The sequence below is a fragment of the Ramularia collo-cygni genome (assembly GCF_900074925.1).
Source record: "Ramularia collo-cygni strain URUG2 genome assembly, contig: RCC_scaffold22, whole genome shotgun sequence".
NCBI classification, from domain to species: Eukaryota; Fungi; Ascomycota; class Dothideomycetes; order Mycosphaerellales; family Mycosphaerellaceae; genus Ramularia; species Ramularia collo-cygni.
In genome coordinates this window covers 415,015-434,181 of record NW_019716276.1, presented here as the reverse complement: position 1 = coordinate 434,181, position 19,167 = coordinate 415,015, and the positions used below count along the sequence as shown (strand labels likewise).

Sequence of the window (19,167 nt, the reverse complement as noted above, 5' to 3'; positions counted from 1 at the left end):
CTTCACGTCTAGTATACCTCACAGCTGCAGAAGACCCGTCTCAAATCGAGACTTGGCGTTTCTTAGCGAATAGGTTCCCTGTGAATCCTCATTTGCTCGAGTCACTCGCACTCATTCTTCCTCGAAATGCTAACCTCACAACGACCATTATCAGCATACAGCCAATATGGACAGCACGCCAGATCGGCTTCGTAAGAAACGAGAGATTTTTGACTATTTGGGTAACCTCGATGTCTCCGACGACGAGCCTGATCCGGGCCGAGAAGCCTCGGAGAAAGCATGGCGAACGAGGATCAAGTCTCCTCCAGCTCGCGCYGCTGCCAGATCCTCCCTTGCCCGCACAATCTCGGACAAGACTGGAATCCAGTCGGTGAGTACCATGGTCAACACGAAGATGTCACGGCAACGTGCTAAACACTACTCCACAGCGGTCGGAGCACTCTGCTGCGATAGAGCCTGACGTCCCTGCGGTCAACAAAAGGCTGATCGCGCCCAGTGGCCTGCGCAAGACCGTTTCGGATGTTTCGATCACGACTGTGCAGGCAAAGACTTCCGCTTCGTTTTCCACCAAAGCTATCGGCAAGCGTAAACGCGGCGTTGACGTTAAGATAGTTCCCGAGGCGGATCAGGTGTTTAAAGGGTTGCAGTTCTACTTCTTCCCTAACAACATCATCAACGGTGCCCGTCGGATGCGAATTGAGAAAGCTCAACAATATGGCGCGACATGGCACCCGACGTGGAATCAAGAAGTCACACACATCATCCTCGACAAGTCAATGACCATTACGGAGCTCTACAAGTATCTGAAGATCGAAAGCCTGCCTCCGGGAATTATTGTAGTAAACGAAGATTACCCCTCAGACTCCATCACTTGGCGAGCATTGTCTGATCCGATGGCACCTCGATTCGCAGTCAAGGGCGCGAAACCATACTTGTCTACGACTTCAATAAAGGTTCCTGCCACTGTGGAATCACCGGAACCAAGGCCCAAAGCCAAGACTGCAAACGTACAGACCCCTGATTCACCCCTGGGCGAGGATGGGCCGGCATCGCCRCTAGATGCTGGGTCCAACAGCACTGAGCGCATCGCAAATAGCTTTGACACACACATTGAAACAACAGAAGAATTGGACCAAGCCATCAAGCAGGCCAAAGCTTTGGCAGACATTACACTTGATGACGACGAGGACAAGGACGATGTCGATGACGCAAACGACAGTGATGGTGAGAAGGGCGCTGAGCTAAAACTGCAGAATCAGCGAAAGAAGAAAGTGAGTCGAAATCAGGACAAGTTCCAGTGCATGCAGAAGCATACCGGAGAGAAGGGCGAGTCTCCAAATCTTGCCACAATCAACATACTGGAGGAGATGGTTAAGTACTATACTCAAACCAGAGACGAATGGCGAAGCAGAGCATACCGACAAGCTATCTCGACGTTACGAAACCATCATTCAAAAGTCTGCACGCGAGATGAGGCTCTCGCTTTGCCAAGAATCGGGCCACGGCTCGCCTCCAAAATAGAAGAGATCGCATTCACCAATCGGCTCAGACGGCTCGACAACGCGAAAGCAGAACCAAGCGATGAAGTGCTCCGGAACTTTATGGGTATCTACGGGGCTGGGCGAGTGTATGCCACCAAATGGGTCCAACAGGGGTATACAACACKCGATGAGCTCTTGGAGAAGGCAGATCTGTCCGAGAATCAACGTATAGGTATCTTACACTACGAGGACTTCCAGCAGCGCATCCCGCGAGATGAAGTGGAGAGGCACGGCAAGATCGTTCGCCGCGAGTTGCAGAAGATTGACCCTCTGTTCGAGGTCATTATAGGAGGTTCATACCGACGTGGAGCTCTCGACTCCGGTGATATCGACTGCCTGATCACTCGTCCGAATACTGGTCCCGATCATATCCGTGCTGTTGTGTTGGAGCGGCTGATTCCAAAGCTGATTGAAAAGGGCTTCATACAATGTGGTCTCGCCACTACAGACAAAGACGATGGGAGCAAATGGCACGGCGCATCTTGCGTGCCTGGATCCAGCATCTGGCGGCGCATCGATCTCCTTTTGGTGCCAAGCGATGAGATTGGTGCTAGTCTCATATACTTTACGGGCAACGACATTTTCAACAGGAGCCTGCGGCTGCTCGCCAGCACCAAAGGCATGCGTCTGAATCAGCGAGGGCTTTACAAGGATGTCATGCGTGGCCCGCAGCGTGCGAGACTTACCCAGGGGACACTTGTCGAGGGTAAAGATGAGCGCAAGATATTCACTGCCTTGGGGGTGCCTTGGCGTCCACCAGAGCATCGCATATGCTAAGACGATTTTGCGCAAGAATGGCCCTACAGCATCATTCTCAAGCCGCCTTTTCACAGTTGAGGTAGTATGATAAGACGGGAGACAGTAAGCTGAGTGGGAAATTTTCAATTGCTCCGATTTTTGACACTCCCTGACCAAAAGCATCGTCTCCATGTTTGCTGATTACACGCACAGGCGTCCCTTCCTCGAGCGCCGATAATGCGAGACTCCTGCAAGACAGGTGTCGGGTCTATCATCAACGCCGCCTTCTTGAATAATTCCATGGATGTGCTCTCGATCAAGCACTTGCGTGTAAAGTGGTCATTGAGACACCCGTTAATTGGGCACTCTTCTGACCACGAATAATACCTTGTTGGAGTGATGAGCTCTTGCTCAAAAGATTCGCCACTTCTAAGCTCAACGCTCGGGGTTTCCCTGTAGGTTTGGACGGATCAGCTACCAGTCAGCGAACCACACTCGGCGCAACGCCGAGCATCGCGCACAGGAAGCGGCACGTAGACCATATTTGGTGGTGCTTGCCCGATACGATTGAGGTACGTCTCCAAGAAGACTTGCACCGCATCTGGGCCAGGTGTGACACTCGCCGCCATAGCCATGACCTCGCAGTGACACGCCTCGATGTGTCCACTGCGCGTCATGTGATCCTGGGGATCTTCTGGACGTCCATCAACTGGCATTGTGGCGGCGATCTTGCTTGGAGCGCTCGGGATGTGAACGGTGTTGGTAGGGCTCAGATGCGCCTCGAACGCGATGTAGGTGTTCTGGTAGCCGCATCCGTTCTTGGGCCAATTCCGGATCATCCGAAACACCTTGACGCCTTTTGTGCCGCTCGGATTGTGTTTGCGCAGAAGAGCCACCGCGGCGTGAGTGAGCGTGCCGGCGGACTCGTTCATCGTCAGGGTGCTGGTACCGTACGTGCTCCGACCACCTACGTTGTACATCCTCGTGCAAACGCGCATGATCGCGGGAAGGTGGCGTGGGAAGAAGCGAGTTCCATTGCTGCTCGAGGCCTGGCAGCGTGCGTTAGTGGCGCTATGAATGCATATCAATGGCATGAAGTGTGAGCTTACTTACGTATTCGCAGATTTTGGCCAAGRGCTCCGAGGGCAATCGCTCGATGTGTGAAGTCTCGGTGGACATCACCCGTTGCTTACGCACCGCCATGTCGATGACCTTGCGCTTCCCGTCGGTAGCCTCGTGCTTCTCGAGGATGGTGGCGCGTTCCTTGTCGACAGCTTCCATATCCTCTGGTAGCTGTAGCATGCGAGATTCGGGCAAGAGGCCCATGGCCTTTGCCTCGCTCGAGCTGCTCGAGGCGATCAGGGCATGCTTGGGCTTGGATCCGGTTTGTGTATGGTGTACAGGGGATGCGGGCTTGTGTGGTGTCATGGTTCTCGATCCAGATGTTGGTGGCTTGAGAATGTTCAAGAACGAACAGGCTGCGGATGCTTGCGTTTCGAATTTATCGGCTTGCGGCGAAAGGGCGGGCCTCCCTTGCTCCTACTACTAGTATTCACTGGAACAATTCGACCTCAGCGGAGCTGACCCCTCCGGTTGTCTGATCAACATGAATGAAGCACGGCAATGGTCTGTAGACCATTTTGAACACCTGCTCGACCTTCGCTTGCCCCTTATTCAACTTGGATGACAGGCCGTCGCCATGCCCTTGAGACTCCTTCATCTTCGAATGTCCGGTCAATCGGTATACATTTGAGGGCATGGCTCCTCGACTGGACTAGTGTGCAAGAGCATCCAGAAGAGACCTGGACTTGACCTTGCAGGTCAAACATCCATATCGATGCGGCGAGAGGAGAGATCTTTGGAACGGACTGGCTACAAGTGCGGCCGGCTTTGCGTTCCTGATATGATACCATCCTTACCACATTCCGATTCCCATTCTTACAACCATGGTGGACGTTTCTGGCACATTTAAATCTCTGGAATCGTTACAAACCGACCAAAGTAGCCGACAACACCAGTACCGGCCAGGTTCCTTGCTTTGATGTTTCCGGAATGTATAATGCTTGATTGTCTAGCTCAAACTAGGTATTACAGCGGTTCGCGATGTGCTTTAAATCAGAATGKGGACATGGACCACTCTAGAGTAAGCAAGGAACAGCTCTTGCTGGCCGAAGGAGAGAATGAGATGTCGGAGCCGTTGTAGCTTCCTGCTGGAATCACAACCGTGTGGATCATGAGAAGTACAGATTTGTTGCACAGCATGCATATTGATGCTCAGCATATATACCCTTCTAAACCGCTAACATCTTGGAGAGCGCTTTGCCAGCTCGCCTGGGTGGCGACATAGGTGAGGCGAAGCCACGAAAGGAGCATCGCCCTGTGGTGCTGAAATGATTCACGCGCGACTCTATCACTGCCGCCCTTCTACTTGGCTTGAGGCGGTGGCTTGGCTGACCAGGTACTGTGAGCATGCTTACACGCAGACTTCGCSATCGGACTTTTCTGCCCGCCAATTTCTGCAATCATGCCACCATCTACTACCCCACGATCGGGGTGACAGTAATGGCTATGAATACCTTCGTACCCCCTTTACCCGTGGGACTAATCGCACACACAGAGCATCTATGGTTGAGGTATTCGTGAGACTTTGTCATACATCAGTCGATTCTACCGCACCCACATATGTAACGCAACAGCACCGACGAGGACACTAAATCTCATCTGACAAGAGAATCGCGCGATAGGGCAAGAATGGTTTAACCACGACGTCGCACATGACGGGTCACTGACAAAGCCGGGCCTTCAGCGATAACTATCCACCTCGGGCTGCTTCTCTCGAGCAATTTTCGTCTCCATAACCCAAATCGAGCCAACAATGTCCAGCGAGATACTTCGATGCGCGGATCTACACAACAACATCGTTCGATTCGGATGGCACGTCACCTCGGCGCCCTTCGTCTCCTTCTGGGAGAAGCATTCACACCACCAACCGAGGATCGAAGAGCTTGCGAGTGAGGACGTGATCGCTTTTTATAAGAAAGCTCTGGTACCAGCGGGAACAATTTCGGCAGAGGATCCATACCAAAATCTGTTTTACTACATACAAGGCCTTTCTCGACCATGGGACAATCTACCTGGAGACTCACCGGATAGGTTGAAATATAGGGGGAATGGCCGCCGCTACATCCTGTTCTACATGGCCACCAGTGTTCTTGGTGGCCATCAGGGCGGCATAATGTAAGGGCGCTCTGGGTTCGCAAATGTTGGGATATGCTGACCTGGGGCAGTCTCGATCAGCAAACTGGCCTGGCGTCCGTGCAGCCAGACTTCCTCTCCGTGGAGCCGTGTATCATGGCGTGGCAGCCTCTTTCCGCAATTCTCGCCACCTATCTCGGTCTGATCACGCTGGGAAAGATCAGTCCCGCAAACTACAAGCCCGCCTCAGAACCACCAAGACCTGGGAGAATAGGGCCGCCATACCCCTGGAAATATCACTCGTACTCCTCGKAGATCCTCGTAAGAACTCTCAACGCCTACCATGGCTTGATCTCCGCCATCGAAGCGGCACTCGATGTCCCCACACGAGAGCGAGACCACGAGCTGACAGTCTATCTCYCCACTCACTCCAATCTTGACGCTGCAGGCTTCCCAAAAGCTGCCTTCGCCCGCTCCTTTCTGACTAGAGCTCGACGTCCACGCGGTCCAAAACGCATTCAATTCATTGCGCCTGGGATTGAACTTCCTTCCACTACATCCATCAGGAACCAGCCCTTCAAAGCTGTGGCGAAGAGACATCGGTTCGCAAGTGTGGTGCCAGGACTGCCATCTATTAATGACGAAGATGAGAGCAATCCACTATATCCCCCTTTTCTGCTCTTCCCTGGGCTCGGTGTCAGGGCCAAGAAAGATTCAGGAGATGACACCGTTTTCGCAGCGCCTTTCAATCAGCTGGAGGACTGTCCTGTCGGGCTGTGGGTTGACAAGGCGGAACCATGGAGTGGGAGGGGTGGCGAGGACGAAGCTGTGGTGGTTTTACCTCTTGAGCCTCCGCGACGTGGCCATGCAACATTCGAGGCAGGAACGAAATTACCACTCTTCGCAGTGCTCGAGGAGTGGACAGGACTGGTAGAAAGTGGACAGTGGAAAGTGGATGATAGAGGCGTGGTGGGCGATATTGATCTTTTACAGGACGAGAAAAGTGAGACAAGGGGTCGCACCAGAACGAGAGACGTATGATAGTGTCGAATACTCAGTGTGATTAATATGGGCATCAATTACAGAAACCACACTTTCTTCCTTCAACAAACCTTTGCTTAGAGGCGACAGCTCGTGCGGGGCTGCTCGCACATGTACTACGTAGGGCGTAATATTGATCCAGACATTCAAAGCATCCAGTCCTCCAAACAATTCAACGTTGTCGTGTCATTCTCTATCTTCCCATTCAGCGAAGCAGTCATGGTCTACCACCTCCACATTGGCAATAAGCGCTATTCATCCTGGTCAATGAGACCGTAAGCCACATCAAGGGAAGAATCTCGCAGCATTGGATTGTTCCAGACGATTATTTGCTGGTCATCTCATCAACGGCCGCGTCAAACCATGCTATTCGCTTGCTCCTCTCTCCTGGTCATTCCGGACATCAAAGAAACCAGACTAATCATGCATCCCAGTTGGGTTCTCCTCAAAGCCCTCGACATCCCTTTCAAAGAGCATCTACATCTCTTCAAACCCGGTTCCAATCAACCAGACTTCTTCTCCTTCTCACCAGTAGGCAGAGTTCCATGTCTGTCCGACGACAACACCTCCGAATCGATACGCATCTGGGATTCCCTAGCCATTTGCGAATACATCGCCGAGAAATATCCCAAAGTCTGGCCCAAAGACCCTGCAGCTCGATCATTTGCTCGATGTGCAGTCGCTGAGATGCACTCGAGCTTCAACGCTCTTCGGAATGAATGCTCTATGATTGTCGCTCTGCGCATCGATTTGGGTGATACCCTCAGCGAGGCTCTGCAGCGAGATCTTGAGAGGTTGAGTGGGCTTTTCAATGAGGGTTTGGCGAAATTTGGGGGGCCTTGGTTGGTGGGAGAAGGCTTCACTGCTGCGGACGCTTTCTTTGCTCCGGTTGCGTCGAGATGTAAGACTTATGGGCTTAAGCTGGATGGTGCGGCGGCTCGGTATATTGAGAGGCTGTTTGAGCATAGTGCAGTGCAGGAATGGATAAGGGATGGAATTGAGGAGACTGCACGAGAGCCAAAGCACGAAGAAATTTCTGTTGCAGGACGGACAGTTTTGCAAGACTTGAGTGAGTGAAGATGAAGCGTGCTGGCGGTTCTACAGACGACATCACGATATATGGAAAGCCGATACAGTGATTCGCCACTTGATTAAATGAAACACAGTGAGCCTGCTCTAGCTCAATACTCCTCATAGACTTTATGGAGCAAGCCAGCAGGTTCTTGAACTACCCCAACCCTGACCCTAGAGCTTTCCACCGTCTCAGGAATGCATAGCAGCATGGAGACGTTCAACCCGAGCGTCTCTACTAGCGAGAAACTAATAGCGCATCACAAACTAATATCAATATCGAGGAGACATGCCCAAGAAGGACGTGAGAGAATTCCAAGATTGTCGGCCTGACATTCTCAGCATTGGAAAAGCTCGATCGATGATTGCCAGCATACACAGCAACGCAAGCGCGATTTGCATGATTCCGTGGTAGGCGGAGCTTCGGTCAGTCGGTCGGTCGGTCGGTCGGTCATGCGTCTGCTTCATGACCTTCGTGCATGGATTTGCATATGAATCTTGGCATGGAATGACAATCTGGAATTGTYGAGTCTCGAGAACACAATGTATTGACAGCCCAGCAAAAGAAGATTCGTAGTTGTGGAATTGTCGATAATATGAAAGTCCAGCAAAACAGAATATCGTAGTGGTGAGATTGTCGTCAACATGAAAGTTCAGAACAAGATAATCCGTCCAACATCAAAGCATCTCCAAGCATTCCGCACCAACGCTCAAAAAGTCGTCCTTCGAGTCCGCAGTCCACTCTCTCCATTACCCTCATCCACACCAGGTCCCAAAGAACGCTCGTGCTGAATCCGCCCCTCGTCTTCGTCGTCCGCCTGATCAGCACCATCGCAACATGGACTGCATTCTGCCTGGTCCGCCCCGAGAAAGTCGTCCGTGCTACCCGCTAACACCTCATCCTCGTCTTCAATCGCTTCCTCAAGTCCATCCTCGGCAATATTCTCCAATCTCTCCCTCTCCATTGTCAGCCACAGCATAACAGCGAAATGCTGATTCCATCTGTATGACTCGGCGCATAGATCGCAAGCCGCAGTGGTGTGTAGAGTCCGACGCATGTGTGGCAGACAGAATCCTTGCAGGATGCAACTTTCGACCAGCGTTGCTGTTTCCGCCGAGCAGCTGTAGTGGATGATGTCGTAGAAGCACATGGTGGGCTGGTAGGATTGTATGAGATGTATCGATGAAGGAGTTGTGGTGGTTCGATGTGTGTTGACTTGTGAATCTAGGGGAGTTGGAGATGGATGTAGTAAGGTATGGACGAGACCTCCCGTGACATTGATCATGTTGTGCGTGCGGGCCGATGAACATTCGCTGGAGAGCGGGACTGGTGACTTCTCCCGTGTTGTTGATATGGCAGATGACCTCTTGACATGCTCATAGCTGCTGAAACGGGGCATGGTCGATCTTCCACAAGAATGGACAACATGCAATCCATCTTTCACCTGCCAAGAGTGTGGCTACTCGTTGCGATCGTCCGGGTTAGAAATGCTAGAGCTCTCCTCGTCAGCACAGTCGCTCTTTGAGCATGGAGGGACCTTCTCGAAACATCGTTTAATGATACTCATATCGGCAGATCTGGACATACCTCAATGGGGAGATTGAAGTAGGCAGAGCCTGCGAAAAGAGTGTGTTCAATACATTCACTCAACGCCACGCTAAGCTTGATTCGTTCCTGCCTCCCATTCATTCGACACATCAGACCCGGCCGGCCCGACCAGCCTGAATAATCTCCCCGGTATGTGGGTCTGTCGCCCTCAATACAGGCCAGCCTGCTCCGTCAGCCTTGGCCAACGTGAGCTCCAACTTTGTCCCCATGATCTTGAACTTGCTCTCCTCCGCCTTGATGGGCCCGAATAGCACCATCTCGTTTTGATAGCGCTTATTGTCGCTCGTTGCCAGATCTAGAGCAACAGAATCGGCCTTGAAGTCCACCGTACTCCGCTCCTTGTCAATCTTCTTCAGATACAGACTGGCAATCACCGTCGTGGCCGTCTGGTAGAAATCGTTCCGCACCTCCTGCAGCAGCTCCTCCGCCTTGTCGTCCTTTTTCTTGCCCACGAACAAATGCTGCGATTTGGTCTTGCACCCAGCGATCTTCATGAACTCATCAAATTCCAGCACGCGTCGTTTACAACATGTCCACCCTTTGCTACCTTCATGAAAGATGGCGTGACCTGGATGGTGCACACATTCCTCCGAAGATCTGTCTCCCGTAAAGCTCTTCCCACATGCCTTTCGTTTGCAGCTCGCTCCTGCGGGGATTGGTAGACTTGGGTCGTCATCTTCGTCCTCGGGCGGTGCGGGGGAAGCTGCGGGTCGTGGTGCAGTGACTGGGGCTCGTGAGGCAGGTGGCGGAAGGGAATCCGATTGCTGTTTTTGTGCTTGAATCTTCGCTTCCACATCTTCCGATGATGGTTTTGCTTCTTCAGCCGGAGTGTCATCGACGGTCGAATGTTTGCCAGTGGTGCATGGCGGAATGGCCATGAACTCGTCAAAGGTCAACACTCGCGGTTTGCAACATTTCCATCCTTTTTGGCCTTCGTGGAAGACTGGAGGTCTATGATGTCCTGGTTAGTTTCATCTGAACCAATGGCTCATCAAGGTGTGGCCAAACGTGCATACCCCGGATGATAGACGCAAGGCTCGTCTTCGGTGAAAACTTTGCCACAGCCTTTGTGGACACACTTGGCTGCCATGTTCCAAATGCACTGATTTCAACAGCTTGTGTGTATAGCGGGGTGAATATAATGTTTCTGTAGGCTCGAGATGGCCTGCTGCTGTTACAACCAATGCTCATGGAACTGTCTCGAAGAAAGCTGAAGCTTGGCTGACGTCTGCAGATCGTTTTCGCCCGCATCTTCACAAGCCGACCACTAATAACAATCGCTCTCATCACAGAAGCTTACCTTATTGCCATCCTCATCTGTTGCAGTCTTGACATGTTTGATCTAGAATTACTGTCACTTCTCTTATGACAACTTGGTATGTGTCTCGACGGGCAGGCAATCACAAGCACGGTTTGCGAAACATCATGTGACAAATCTGCAGAATAAGTATGGAGAAGATCTGGATTGGAGGAGTCTATCTGGCCGTATTGCTGGGTTGTGTCCCCCAACCTTCCAGTAGCCATCGCCCCGCATCCACCGCATTCTCATGAAAAGATCGTCGTATTTGATGTTGTAGACACGCATTTCATTGGCTTTGTCTCGAGCCAGTCGTCGTGTAGTCGTGAAAGATTTCCTTCCCGCAGATCTACACCGCGATCTCGAACACGTTTTCGACTCATCTCCGGTCCATCATGTTGCTGGCGTCAACCGCTTCAGCGAGGGATGGTCATAGTAGCAAGCTGGACTTCGACGCGGTGCATCGCCTCGCGATGGGCAATGTCGGAGTTGACGAGTCCACGTAGGAAGTCGACCTCATTGCTTGGCTTCGTGCTGCCGAGTTTTTCCTGCATATGGTACACTGACTCCTGCAAACTGGCCATTTGACAATGGAGGTCGGCAAGCTCCGATCGCAGAGATCGTACAAGAGTCGACTCCTGGCTGTTCCGATCGCTCCACGCCTCCTTTGACTGCTGGGAACTGTAGATGGAGTTGGCCKTTGACTCGGCAGGTTTAGCCCAGCCAAGTGGATGCCAGACCGAAGAAGCAGCCTCAGACCGGTCGTCGCTGCCACTGATGCCTGGCTTGTTGTCAGACTCGGGAAAATCCCAGCCTACCAAGTTGCCACATGTCTTGTGTGGAGTGGGGTCGTAGAAGATGTCAGAATCATTATTGGTCGATGTCTCAGACTTGTCCAAGTCCTCGTTGACCAAGATGGCATTCGTGGCGGCTTCAACACTGTTGCTCTTCACTTTGAGCGCCCTGACGGCCACCGATCGCGCACATCCAGTATAGGACTCGACCGTGCTAACCAGCTCTTCCGACGGCTCAGACGCCGTAGCTGTGGCTTGTAGGGTTGGCCACTTGGGAGCCTTGTTGGCCTTGGTCGAGATATTGGAGCTGGCTGATGGTTTCCTGAGATTCGACTTGCCATGATAATCCGTCATGTACGAGTGAACAGGAGATGCGACCGGACTGAGCACTCTATCGCCCCAGCCACGCTCGCTGGGGACTTCGTTTGTCCAGCCATCGTTTGGCCAGCCATCGTTTGGCCAGTCATCGTCAGATTTGAATTTGCTGCCTTGGTTAGATTCGAATTTGGCGTCTGAACGATTCCAGCCTGATATAGTCTTGATCGTGCCACCTTCGACTGGGGAGCCGTAGATGTTGTAGCTTGGAACGGTTTGTCCAGCATCGCGAAAGTGGGAGACGTTCTCAGAACTGCTGGGAGGATATGCCTTGCGAGGAGTTGGGGCCCACGTGGATGGCGAGGAATTTCCAGGTGGCCAGCTAGGCCGGGCCTTGCCTGGAAACGGCATACCGGGAAGGCTCCTGATGTGAGAGGGAGGATCTTCGTCTGTAGCCCACTTGTTCATAGCAGACTGAGCGAAAAACTTCTTCGAGACTCTAGAAGGCGTGTGCTCAATAGTCGAGGGCGGGGCCGACAGAGGACCCTGATCATTCATGGCCGGCTGCTCGACGCCGAAGACTTCAGCGAGACCCCCCTCGGTGGTCGTAGAATAGGCCTTGCACTTCAGATCGTCATGGAGAGCGGCATTGAAAGGCGTGCTGGAACTGTTGCCGAACTGGACGGGAGTCTGTGATGGGTACGACATGGGGAAGGCGATTCCATTGCCGCGCACGTGCGATCGGCCAGTGATGCTGGTTTGAGGGATGTGGTTGTTGAATTCAGGCCAATGAGCTTGAATTTGCTGATGATATGAATCATCTACCTGTAGCTCACGCAGACTCTGTGCTTGCTGGTTGTTATGCTCCTTCTCGTTCTGCTCGAGTACCTGAGGAGGCGTCATTCTCATCGATGAGCTTTGAGGCTGCACGTTGCGAGCAGTTGGAGGCACGGAGTAGCTGGTGAGAACGCGAACACCGAGATTCGGGCAGCTGTGCCAGTTGCACGTGCTGCCCTTGAGATGTTGTGGCGGGCAAGCATACACCCCGTCTGACATGTAAGCGGATTCCATGGTCGGGGTGTAGAGAGATGTTGTTCGTGTTGATAGTGTTGAAGGATGTTGTGTAACTTGGTGAAAGTGGTTGTGTTTGAAGATGTTGTTGTGGTTGGGGAGAGGAAGTGGAAGAGGAAGTGGTGGTGGTTTTATAGAGTGCCTGCGGAAAAGGTCAAAGCGCAGCGCAGCAGTGGCGGCGTAGAAGCGTGGCTTCATGTGCCAAAGATCAAAGTCTCGCTATATCGAAGCGAAGTAGACCACCCAGATGGCGCTGGCCAGCAAATCTCGGTGCACTTCGGCGCAAAGAGTCGGATATGTGATGCAAATCACTTCGTCTTCTGCAGGCGGCCGCCATACTCGCCGAGAGGGTAACATAGATCTGTAGCAAACATCCAAGCAAGCATATGGAAACGATTCGGCCATGCACGCTTGCGAACTCACGAAACGATGCAAAGGTACACAATCCCAAATCATCCGTCCTATGTGAATTGGTTCCAGCAGCTACCATTGTTTCCAGCAGTTCCCAGTAGTCGGAATTCCACCTCGCATTGAATGCAAGAATCTCAAGATTCAGCTGTGGATTGTTAGTACCAGCCACTAAGATTGAGAAGCGGCCAGTTGATACTCGTCCGTGTGGCCATCTCCAATCCTGGCACGGCAAGTCTCTTGATAGTAGAACTTCTCAATCAGCAGCAGCGAGAAGAGCATTATCTGTGTCTTTGCGGCAATGTACGTCCGGTTGGCCTAAAAATGGGCATTTTTCGAGTGTTGCATCGAAGTCTGCGTCGGCGTCAGACACGATGTTTTGGCTCTCGTCTCTTCTCTTGTGGCGTCTCCACCGCGGCACGGGACATCCGAGCTGCGGTGCTTTGTGAGCATTGTGTTCTGCCACGATAGTTGTAGTACTGGTCTGTAAGACAGTCACGTTTCGAAGGGTGGTTTCGAGCAAGGGAGCAGGGATGCGGTCGAAATTAAGGTTGMCTCAACTTCGGGAACGGCCTCTCCCAAGGGGCTAATTAGCATAAGGCTGAGTTGAGGGAAAGCGCGTAGGTAGACAAGGCAAGATACATCATCGACTGACATTGAAAGTCCTCCTGTTTGTTACTGTGTTTTCACAAGCTTCTCCCGACTACACTGGGACCCACGCTCCTTACAGATTACAGAATAAGCCCACCGACACTCTTTCCCAACCCAACCCAACCCAACCCAAAACAATAAACACCACTCTACCACCGACAACATGCGTGCTGCATTTGCCCTGACCGGCCTCCTGGCAGCAGCGCCTGCCTTGGCTGCTACTAAGGGCCGCCTCSGATTTGCCCTTGGCACGAAGAACCCTGATGGTAGGTCGCAAGAAATACATGGAAGAGATGGAGGCATCGCGGCATACCACACGGCCCGTGTGCTGACACATGGTTAGGAACTTGCAAATACAAGGACGACTATATGAAGGACTTTGACGCCATCAATGCCGATTCTGGCTCGACCATTGTTCGTGGATACGCTGCGTCAGACTGCAATGCTGCCAAAGAGATTCTCCCGGCCGCGAAGGAAAAGGGTTTCCAGGTTGTGCTTGGAGTCTGGCCAGATACCGAAGAGTCATTTGCAGCAGATGTAAGTGAAAACTACCTTACTGGCAAAAGATCGTCATTCATGTCTCGCGACTTTTGCTCTGGTCGATCATCGTCTGGGCTTTTGCTAATGCTTCTGCTTGCTGCCTATAGAAGAAGGCCCTCACCACGTACGTGCCGCAATACAAAGATCAGGTATACGCTATCACGGTTGGATCAGAGTCCCTTTACCGTGGTAATTTTACTGGAGAGGAGCTTTTGGACAAGATCATGGACGTGAAGAAGGCGCTTGGGGGAGAAATAAAAATAGGAACAGCGGACTCATGGAATCGCTTTGCTGATGGAACTGCGGACGCTGTCATCAAGGGCGGCGTTGACATTCTCTTCGCCAATGGGTTCTCGTACTGGCAGGGTGCAGCCGCCGGCAAGGATGCTGTCAGCACATACTTTGAAGACATGCAGCAGGCGCTCGCACACATCCAGAAGTTGTCTGGTGGTCTTGACAAGATTGAGTTCTGGAACGGCGAGACCGGTACGTTGGGACCAGACGGAGAACTGCCTTGCCCGCTGGCCACGCGTCAATGCTGTTCGATTGTGGACCAGACTAACACATGCACTAGGCTGGCCAACTGATGGAGGTTCCGATTACGAGGCCGCAAAAGCTGGTACCGACAACGCGAAGCAGTTTTACGACGAAGCTGTTTGTGGTCTTTTGGACTGGGGCGTCAACGCATTTTACTTCGAGGCCTTCGATGAGTAAGTCTCTCTTTATTGATCACTTGTACCATTGCTAATCACAGAAACTAGGCCATGGAAGCCAGAATCCGTTGGTGACAATGGTGTCGCCAAGATTGAGACTACTTGGGGCGCCATGACAGCCGTGAGTTTCTTCGAAGGAGGCCAAGCCGCGAACACTACTGACTAGTTCTTCAGGATCGCACGCCCAAGTTCAACCTCAAGTGCGGCGCTAAGTAMTCACTTGATATTTGCATCACTTYGGAACCGCCCTGGTCAACATTTTGGGAACAGGCGAAATTGGATAGCGGTGTTTAATTGGGTCGCGTGCATTAACGTCTATAGCTTCGACGAATAGATCAAGGCCTGAAGATTGGCGCTTATCACAGACTCTTAATTATCGATTTCCATGATCTGGCTTCTTTGCATGTTAGAGTGCAGCTGATTGAGAGATAGCCGATAACTGATTATATTGGGATAAATAGCGCGCGTAGCTCCAAGTATGATTTTGAATCGATAATAACTTTCATGGGATTTGATTCAGCGACTAAGATTAGACAAGGGTGCCGCGCAATTTATCTTGATAGGAAGGACTATACAAGCCAATATAAACATTAGAGCTTCAATACTAACCGTCGGAGACATGTCTAAGTAATTGAATGTGTTCCCTTAATAGTTTTAGTTGAACCGATTAAATCTCTGCTATAATTCATATTACGTTAGCTACTAAATGCTCTAATCACTTACTTAGGAGCCTCCACTTCTTTCGCACTAAGAACGTCGCCTAAACTGAGCGTTCAGTCCCTCGATTCTGTTCCGTGTAAACAAGAGGATACGCCCCAAGTGCAAGGCACAAAATCTGCCCAACACTAATATCCGAGTTTTTTGAAGAAACACGCCGCAACTCCTACGCTAAGATAGCAGATCATCCGCGAGACAGAATCAGTCGTCGAAACCGGCAAAGTCTCCTTCCTCCACGTCTTCCTTATCCGCATCCCCGTTGGCCTTGGCGACATCCCCATTCCAGCTGAGTATTCTTTCATCCTCCAGAGCCTCATCCGCTCGGACCCGCACGCTCTTGGTTAGAGTCTTCTCCTTGATCAGCGTTACAGGCGCCATGACTTTCTCCACATCAACCTTGTGCTCCGTATCAATATTCTCCAGCTCATCAACCCAGATATCCAACACGTGTAACCTGATACCCACCGGTACCTTCAAGTCCTGCGGGCTTAGAGGCCCACCGTCTGCGACCAGAATCTCCACGTACTCCTCCCAAACCTTGTCCTTCTCCCCCGCCGCCTTCTTCCAGCTCTTGCTCTTTGAGCACACCTCGAATCCCTTTGAAATGTAGCACCTCAGCAGGTAGAGGTACTTGTCCATTCGCAACGAATCAATCGCGCTCCACTCCCGCGCCATTGTCTTCCAGAATGCCGAAATGAAGGCGATTTGAGCGGACGAAGTCTTCAATACATCTACGAGCGCTGCAAGGTCCCGCGCGAGTTGCTGTTGATTGCGCGGCTTGTCGGACATGAACATGCAATAATGAAGGCCCTTCCATAGTTTGAGTAGGTCGAGTTCGCTAAAAGCTGTGGATCTTTGGAGATAAGTGCGGAGCGAGGCGAGAGCTTTGTCCCGGGTCGTGCGATCTGAGGAGCTGTTAGTCCGATTTTGCGGTTTCTGTTCATCGGTATTGGCGAGGCTCACTGCTTGATGCGAGCTGTCGAATGAATGGGTTCGACTGCGAGGTCTGTGTAAGTGTCGGGGAAGCCATCGTAAGAAGGCTCAAGTGCTAAACAAGATGATGTCCGACGTACTTTSACTATCGAGAAATTTTGAGGTCGCGTGGGAGATAGGATTTAGGAATTTGGCTACAAGGAAAGCACGGATCACCATGCGGCGCTAGTGTCTCTTCTCGGCTATAGGGCATATCGTGCTTCTTGCTTCGAAGACATTTCGTTAGAGTAAGTATATACGCGCTATAAGTGTTTACTAGCTTAAGTTCTAACTAATTAGTAATATCTATATAGTAGAGGTCGAGATACTACTGGATAATACTAGTTGTATACTAATAACGTAAGCCGAAACCTTAAATTCGTAGATTCTACCGCTTGTAATTTCTTCTTTACTTTCTTAACTTTACTAACGGTAACTACCTTCTTACTTACCTCTACAACACGTCGAAAAACGCTATTCCAAGCTCCGGAATAACTTATCCACGACTAGGCCACGATATTACGCGTCTAGAGACGCGTAGATAGGCCTAAGCATAACAATGGCGCCGGACGCACGGGCCACATACGCCTTAAGAAAGGCCGACGTTGACAAGATCCTCACTCACAGGAAATATAATGGTGTATGTGTCAAAACTGCCTAAATCCGCCTTAACTTTGCTAACTTCACTAGGTTGAGCAATATCTGATCCGTTGGACTCGCTCGCCGGCACGTCGTGGCAGCTCGTCACGTGCTGTATGCTCGTGGCATTCCGGTGCGGAACTTCGTCGATGTCTTCACTTGGTGCAGACATATGTTGAGTCAAGACCACGGCGCAGCGCATCTGAACTTAATCGCAAACAAGAAAGCTTGGCTACTGGCAGCAAGAAGCGCAAATCACCTATCATCGACGTTGTCACATCAGGAGACTCAATATCCAGCGGTGGACTTCTCACACCACAGGATTCGCACAAAGATCGATCACGATCACATTCGGTCATTTCCATCGACTCGTCCTCAGAAGTGGCAGAAGAGCCCTCCGTGTACAATGGTGTTCTTTCCAAGAAAGCAGGCAATATCTTGGCCAAGGCATCGGACAATCACGCCTCTGTCGATGCGAGGACGTTACCCACGCCTGCTATGCTGCAAGTTGCTATCAGGACACCAGTTCCCGCCACGGAGCGATTGATACAGCAAGCCTTCATCGACAAACTCAAACCGCTCCAGAATGTCGATCTTGAGAACACTGTCGATACCTCAGCTCCGTCACTGAATTACACTTTCGTAAGGGACTACGCTTTGGGCGAAGGYGTTACTGCTATAGACAAGGAAACACAGGTTGGCTGCTCGCAATGTAGACCCGACATGGGTCAGAACATTGGGTGTGAGTACACCCAGAAATGCGACTGTCTCGAGTTTGCCGCTGTCGATGAGCAGGCCCTCCAGTCGAGGAATCCGCAAGGTTACCAAGAGTATCTTCTTACCAAGAAGCACGACGGAGAAATGAGAGCGAGCTGGCCCAAGCGATTCCCATACYCCAGACCAGGTCCACGGCCACAGACGCTAGCGGCCCACTATCGGGAGACACGCAATCCAATCTATGAGTGCAACGAGAACTGCAGATGTGGACCGGGCTGCAAGAGCAGATTGGTCCAAAAAGGTCGCAAAGTTCCACTTACCATTTTCAAGACCAAAAACCGTGGATGGGGGGTGAAATCCTCAGAGGACTTGATCAAGGGAGAGTATATCGACACTTACCTTGGCGAGGTGATCACCAACGAGGAGGCCGACCGCCGAGGTGACGACGCATCGAAAGAGAAAGCTTCTTATCTGTATAACTTGGACAAGTTCGTCGGCGACCCCTTTGAAGGACGGGTACTGACGCCTGAGGACTGCTACGTGGTTGATGGGCAACACATGGGAGGCCCAACCCGCTTTATGAACCATTCTTGCGAGCCTAACTGTAGGCAGTATACTGTGTCTTACAACAAGTACGATCTCCGGCTGTTCACCCTGGCGTTCTTCGCCTACGAAGACATACCGGCTGGAGAAGAACTCACGTWCGACTATTTGGACCAGGATGAAGAGGAGATGGAAGATGCGGTTCAGAGGAGAAACGAGGCCTTGAACGACCCGGAAAATGTCGACAAAGTGAAGTGCAATTGTGGATCTGCGAAGTGCAGAGGGATCTTGTGGTCTTGAAGAACGGAAATGTGCTTCAGCGGTGGACAGGAGGCCCTACGTTTGAGATGCATTTTCCAGCAGACTGGCAGGAGACCAGGCTTTTGGGGCTGAATTCCTGGTTGAGAGAGCTTGTGTATAGGCTGAGCGAGCGAGCGAGCAAGCGATTTCCATTTTGACCTACGGTACTCCCTCCACGTAGTTGTCTTCTCATTGAAAGAGTGCCATGTTGCCGTCGGTCGAGTGAACTTGGATAAGTTCTAGCCATCCGTGACCCACGGTGAGGAGGATGACCGCATCCTCAAGCTACTAGTGA

General features: G+C 51.6%; 9 protein-coding genes; 5 read left to right on the top strand and 4 right to left on the bottom strand.

The window, feature by feature from the left end:
* Positions 1-166: 166 nt before the first annotated feature.
* Positions 167-2,318, top strand: RCC_10496 (related to DNA polymerase POL4; the record flags this gene model as incomplete). XM_023775724.1 has 2 exons in its annotated part: positions 167-370; positions 429-2,318. 2 exons carry the CDS (start codon positions 167-169, stop codon positions 2,316-2,318), a joined length of 2,094 nt encoding a protein of 697 aa, XP_023631492.1.
* A 431-nt stretch (positions 2,319-2,749) lies between these two features.
* Positions 2,750-3,707, bottom strand: RCC_10495 (uncharacterized protein; the record flags this gene model as incomplete). XM_023775723.1 has 2 exons in its annotated part: positions 2,750-3,328; positions 3,393-3,707. The coding sequence occupies 2 exons, from the start codon at positions 3,705-3,707 to the stop codon at positions 2,750-2,752; spliced, it is 894 nt and encodes a 297-aa protein (XP_023631491.1).
* A 1,447-nt stretch (positions 3,708-5,154) lies between these two features.
* On the top strand, positions 5,155-6,515 carry RCC_10494 (uncharacterized protein; the record flags this gene model as incomplete). XM_023775722.1 has 2 exons in its annotated part: positions 5,155-5,516; positions 5,567-6,515. 2 exons carry the CDS (start codon positions 5,155-5,157, stop codon positions 6,513-6,515), a joined length of 1,311 nt encoding a protein of 436 aa, XP_023631490.1.
* A 219-nt stretch (positions 6,516-6,734) lies between these two features.
* On the top strand, positions 6,735-7,592 carry RCC_10493 (uncharacterized protein; the record flags this gene model as incomplete). XM_023775721.1 has 2 exons in its annotated part: positions 6,735-6,790; positions 6,950-7,592. The coding sequence occupies 2 exons, from the start codon at positions 6,735-6,737 to the stop codon at positions 7,590-7,592; spliced, it is 699 nt and encodes a 232-aa protein (XP_023631489.1).
* Positions 7,593-9,284: 1,692 nt separating this feature from the next.
* On the bottom strand, positions 9,285-10,285 carry RCC_10492 (probable Zn2+-binding protein Melusin/RAR1, contains CHORD domain; the record flags this gene model as incomplete). XM_023775720.1 has 2 exons in its annotated part: positions 9,285-10,146; positions 10,212-10,285. The coding sequence occupies 2 exons, from the start codon at positions 10,283-10,285 to the stop codon at positions 9,285-9,287; spliced, it is 936 nt and encodes a 311-aa protein (XP_023631488.1).
* A 623-nt stretch (positions 10,286-10,908) lies between these two features.
* RCC_10491 (uncharacterized protein) lies at positions 10,909-12,672 on the bottom strand (the record flags this gene model as incomplete). Its single annotated transcript, XM_023775719.1, has 1 exon — positions 10,909-12,672. One exon carries the CDS (start codon positions 12,670-12,672, stop codon positions 10,909-10,911), a length of 1,764 nt encoding a protein of 587 aa, XP_023631487.1.
* Positions 12,673-13,894: 1,222 nt separating this feature from the next.
* On the top strand, positions 13,895-15,150 carry RCC_10490 (probable BGL2 Endo-beta-1,3-glucanase of the cell wall; the record flags this gene model as incomplete). XM_023775718.1 has 5 exons in its annotated part: positions 13,895-13,997; positions 14,075-14,268; positions 14,379-14,757; positions 14,846-14,981; positions 15,033-15,150. The coding sequence occupies 5 exons, from the start codon at positions 13,895-13,897 to the stop codon at positions 15,148-15,150; spliced, it is 930 nt and encodes a 309-aa protein (XP_023631486.1).
* A 752-nt stretch (positions 15,151-15,902) lies between these two features.
* Positions 15,903-16,731, bottom strand: RCC_10489 (related to RRP1 protein; the record flags this gene model as incomplete). XM_023775717.1 has 2 exons in its annotated part: positions 15,903-16,606; positions 16,665-16,731. The coding sequence occupies 2 exons, from the start codon at positions 16,729-16,731 to the stop codon at positions 15,903-15,905; spliced, it is 771 nt and encodes a 256-aa protein (XP_023631485.1).
* A 501-nt stretch (positions 16,732-17,232) lies between these two features.
* Positions 17,233-18,872, top strand: RCC_10488 (uncharacterized protein; the record flags this gene model as incomplete). XM_023775716.1 has 2 exons in its annotated part: positions 17,233-17,313; positions 17,364-18,872. The coding sequence occupies 2 exons, from the start codon at positions 17,233-17,235 to the stop codon at positions 18,870-18,872; spliced, it is 1,590 nt and encodes a 529-aa protein (XP_023631484.1).
* Positions 18,873-19,167: the final 295 nt, after the last annotated feature.